Source organism: Lepidothrix coronata, unplaced genomic scaffold (assembly GCF_001604755.1).
Source record: "Lepidothrix coronata isolate B3197 unplaced genomic scaffold, Lepidothrix_coronata-1.0 Scaffold8, whole genome shotgun sequence".
Taxonomy (NCBI): Eukaryota; Metazoa; Chordata; class Aves; order Passeriformes; family Pipridae; genus Lepidothrix; species Lepidothrix coronata.
Window position 1 is genome coordinate 5048834 of NW_016690188.1, and position 4702 is coordinate 5053535.

The 4702-nt window shown below is 49.5% G+C and overlaps 1 protein-coding gene across 1 annotated transcript; it reads left to right on the plus strand.

The window, feature by feature from the left end:
* Nucleotides 1-278: 278 nt before the first annotated feature.
* CALHM3 (calcium homeostasis modulator 3) lies at nucleotides 279-3127 on the plus strand. Its single transcript, XM_017839415.1, has 3 exons — nucleotides 279-568; nucleotides 1467-1722; nucleotides 2666-3127. Exons 1-3 carry the CDS (start codon nucleotides 279-281, stop codon nucleotides 3125-3127), a joined length of 1008 nt encoding a protein of 335 aa, XP_017694904.1.
* Nucleotides 3128-4702: the final 1575 nt, after the last annotated feature.

The window sequence follows — 4702 nt, forward strand, 5'->3', positions numbered from 1 at the left end:
CTGTATCCATCACCTCACATAGAAATGCTACCAACCACTCCAGAAGGCAAGCATTGGGCGAGAGACAGACCTGTGAAAACCGTGTGCCAGTGGGGAAGCCCCAGCACAGGGTTTATCCATCTGCCACAGCAGATCTCTTCCATCCTCATCCTCCTGCCCTGGCTGACTGAGGGCTGAGCTGCATCCCCTGCCCTGTGGCAGCAGGAGAGACAAAGGGAGACAGGCTATTCTGGGCAGCCCAGGGATTTTCCAGTAGGAGCACTCCCTGCCAAAACAACATGATGGACCGTTTCCGGATGATCTTCCAGTACTTCCAGTCCAACTCAGAGTCTGTAATGAATGGGATCTGTGGGCTGTTAGCCCTGGCTAGTGTGAAGATGTATACTTGCTTTGACTTCAGCTGCCCCTGCCTGCCCCGGTACAACATGGCATATGGCTTGGGGATCATGTTCATACCCCCCATCATCCTCTTCCTATGCGGCCTCATCCTCAACAGACAGTCCCTGGTGATGCTGGATGAGTGGAGGAGACCACAGGGGCACAGAAAGAAGGACCTAGCTGTCATCAGGTGGGGTTTGCAGTGGGAGTGGCATCCCTCTTTTTACCTCCTGCTTAGTTGTCTCTCTCCATAGCTTTGATCCTCCTGGTAATTAATTTTCTTGTAAGCTCATCTCCTGAGACCCTTCTCCATGAGCCTGGAGGGGCAGAGGCTTGGCAAATGCATTTACTCCAGCAGAAATGAAGGCAGTCTATCCCATCCCAGCAAAGGAGAGCAGGAGTGCCTCAACATCTGGATTTGTGACATCACCCTGGGAAACTGTGTTGCTGCTTGCCTTCTCATGCACTTACAGGATGTCTCCTGGGGCTTCCATGTGCAAAAAGATGAGGCATTTCCATTTAAATGTGCAGAAGGTGTGTCATTTTCTTATCGTTAGGCTTGTGGTTTCCCTCCCTTCAGTTGAGTTTTTACTGACTTACACTGGTGGAAAGGAGAGGAGAATCGCATTCCATTTGTTATGTACAAAGTTTTGTGGAGAACACAGGTTGGTTCAGCGTGTAGTAAGAAAGGCTGCAGAGAAAAGGAATTTTCCAGGTAGAAACTGAACTGATGAGAAAAGAAAGTGTGAATGTGGAAGAAAAGGGAGAGCTGATAAGGATCTGTGCATGGGAGACATGAGTGTACAGTCAAGGCAAGCATGTAATGAGGAGACCATACACTGATTGAATGCAGGCAGCACACAGAGCACTGCCACGTGCTGATGCAGGTTTCACTGGGAGGCAGCACCAACAAAGACATTCCAGAGCACAAGAAGCATCAACTGGGACAATGCTGGGGAGAGTCGTGGGAGTCAGTTCCCTGGCTCCGAGAGGGCTGCTTAGCATGGAACAGCCTGCATTCATCAAGGCTCTGGATGAGGAGAAAGCTCCCAGCATTTCCCCACTCACCTCTCTCTCTCTTGCCCCAGGTACATGTGTTCCTCCATCGTGCAGCGAGCCATGGTTGCCCCTGTTGTCTGGATCATAGTCACCCTTCTGGATGGCAAATGCCTGATCTGTGCTTTCAGTGGCTCCATGGATCCCGAGAAGTTTGTGGGCTTTGCCAATGTCACCCCAGTGCAGGTGGAGCAGCTGCTGGCCAAAGTGCCCTGCAAGGACGACGAACTCATGAGGAACAACACGTCCCACAAGGCAGTGTCCAGGTACCTGCGCTGCTGGTCCCAGGTAGGTCACTGCTGGCAGAGCCCCTCATGTCAGTGAGGTGCCCAGGCATGTGGCATCTGCTTCTGCTCTTCCTTCATTTGTCTCCACTTCACCATGGTCAGGCTGGGAGCAAGGCTGTTCTGTGCTTCTTTATGCCTTAAAGTACTGCTACCCTCAGCGATAATCTCAAGTCGCTCAGGTAGGGAAAAGGAAGGAAACAACATATGGTTTAACTAACAGAACTTTCTTTCTAGAAGAACCAACAGCTTCTAAACCCAAATAACAAAAAGCAGGATGTAAGGAATGTAGATGTCTCCGAAGGCACTGTCCAATGTCAGAAGTTCTTTCTAATTCTAACCTTGCAGACAGGACCTGCTGTTTTAAGGACAGTGCAAGCATAGACAGATGAAAACAGCTTGCTCAGGAATGATAGAATAGGACATGATGGGGAGTGGAGCCCTGACTGGATTCTGCTCTTGGTACAGGAGTACCATGTCAGGGATGGGGACCGGTGGGAGGTCATTGAAAACAAGCTCTTCCCTCTTACCAGAGGGAGCTGCATGTAGTCTGGGCTGTCTTCACCCTGCTGTGAGGACTCCTGGGCCCTGGAGCCAGTGTAGGTAGCAGATGAGCATCTCACTGGAGAACGAAAGGAGTCCCCTTTCCCTGGAGCACTTCCATGCTCAAAGCAAATGCCTATCTGCTCCAGGCTAACTTTGCAAACACTTATCCTTACTGAATGACTGATGGACAGATAAATATCCTATATTTTCTGGAATGAGATTACACCAACCCTCTGAGTGCAGATGGGGGTGCTGGACTTCAGGGACAGATCAAAGACAGGAGTTCAGATATGCCACATCTCCCCTCCAGCCACACGAACTCCCTGTCTTGCTGATACAGGCAAACAGCTCGTACCTGTCCTTGTGTCTGTCTTGCTCACAGCTTATTTCTTATCATCCAGGCACTTGGCTGGAGCATTTTGTTGATCCTTATCATAGCAGCTTTCCTTGCCCGCTGGCTCAGACCTTGCTTCAACCAGGCCAGCCTCCTGCAGGCACGTCACTGGAGCAACTACATTGACATCGAGCAAAAGATATTTGAGGAAACCTGCTGTGAACACAGCCGTCTCTTTGCTCACAAATGCATCCTCCACTTCTTTGAAAGCATGCGGCAAGAGATCAAACTGCACAACTTCAACTTGCCTAGGGAGGGAGAGGGGGATGAAGGAGAGGAAGATCTTCTCCAGGGCATCACAGATCAGGACCAGGTGAACAAACTTCTGGAAACATGGTACTATGACAAACCTCCCCTGGATGTCAGTCAGGCAACCCAGAGACATCCTCTGGGGCGAGAGAGATCCCCTCTGCCCAGGGCAGACAGCCCCAGAACCCACTCCAAGTTCCCCCAGCACACCAATGTGTAAAGGGGGCTTTGTCCTGCAGACACTGAAGGAGTCCTGCCAAGTCTCTGCGCAAAGCAAGGACCAGTGGGCAGATGATAGTGGTGATCACACCTTCCCCCAAAACCCCAACTCCAAAGTCTCTGCTTCAGGGCATGCCTGGCAAAACCTCCAAAATAAACAAACTCTGAGGATCCAAAGGTCCAGGACTCAGTCACTGTTAATGACATTTCTCAGCCAAGGGATTTGTGTGGCACTTTTGCCATATTAAAGAGTTTGAAGGTCCTTACAGCTGTAATAAAACCATTCTGGCTTTAGGAAGGATTTAACCAAGGGAGCGACATCTGGCTGTGTGCACAAACCAGCTGGAGCAGCAGCCTCACAGAGGTGTGAGGAGCTCCTGCCCATTCCAGTGAAACCTGGCTCAGAGGGTTAGCAGTGCTGACTCAGAAATTATTTAATTGGCAATTCTTTTAGTACCACACTAACACGTTTACTCAAAAAGGCAAAACCACCTCCAACATCTTCCCATCTGCTGAAAGCTCTGGTTGCCCCCCAACCCAGCTGCCAAACTGTTCTCCCTCCCTCTAACAACCCATCAATACTTCCATGCATTTTAAAAATAAAATATGGCAACACGCTGAAATTTGTGGAGCAGCATAACTTGAATTGAAGATACCCCTGAATAAGAATAGGTTGGATTGGGTTGGATTTGCGGAAGGAAAAGGAGGTGGAGGCTTTGCTTAACACATCCAGAAGCACGGGACTGTGCTGGGGTTCAGGTACCTGCTCTAAGCACTGATGCTGAGCCGTAGAAAGGACACACTGACTCTGCCTGAGAAGTCTGAACAAAGATTTTAAACACTCTCCTGCTACAATTGAGTACAAAACAATCTATCCAAAGGATCATCCTTGCAACACCTATTTGGGCATTTCCATCCATAGTTAAAAACTGTTTGATTGTAACCTTGTCTCTGAGCCTCTAATGCTGGTTGTTTTCTTACCTTCCTTTTCCAGCCCCTTTTGTACATGGGGCCAACCGTGGTGCCAGTGTGACTGATATTTCTGTGTAGTGTTGCTGCTTGGATTCATTAAAGCCTTTACTGCAAACTAACCCAGTCCAGACACATCTATTCCTCCAGGCTGAGCCTCACACTGATGTTCACTTTGTCCCTGGGAGTGAGGGGTGCAAGGTGGAGGGGCTATTAGGAGGGGGGTGAAGAATAAATGTCTTCTTGGGCATGCATGGATAGATGGGGCAAGCAGGGCTTCCAGGTGGAAAGAAGAGGGTGGGAAAGAGACAAAGACACCTTGGGACTAAATCCAAAATGAGGGATCAAAATGAAAACACATATATTAATCTCCCAAATTAACTTGTGAAGCTACTGGCAGGTGGGTCGTCTTCTCCCCAGGATGGTTGTATGCATGGGTCAGAGAAAGAGGAGGTACTTGGCAAAGCACTGGGAGGACAAATAATTCCATGGCCCACCTGTGGGCAGCTGCATCCCTCTGCCATCTAAGACCCAGTCAGGAGCTGCAGGGCACAGAGAGATGGGCTGCAGAGCTTTTCTTATTTGCATAGCAAAATCATCTCTGGCT

Coding starts and splice junctions, on each gene's coding strand:
- CALHM3 (XM_017839415.1), top strand. CDS start 279: ATGATGGACCGTTTCCGGATGATCTTCCAGTACTTCCAGTCCAACTCA. Junction 569..1,466: donor AAGGACCTAGCTGTCATCAG/GTGGGGTTTGCA, acceptor CTCTTGCCCCAG/GTACATGTGTTCCTCCATCG. Junction 1,723..2,665: donor ACCTGCGCTGCTGGTCCCAG/GTAGGTCACTGC, acceptor CTTATCATCCAG/GCACTTGGCTGGAGCATTTT.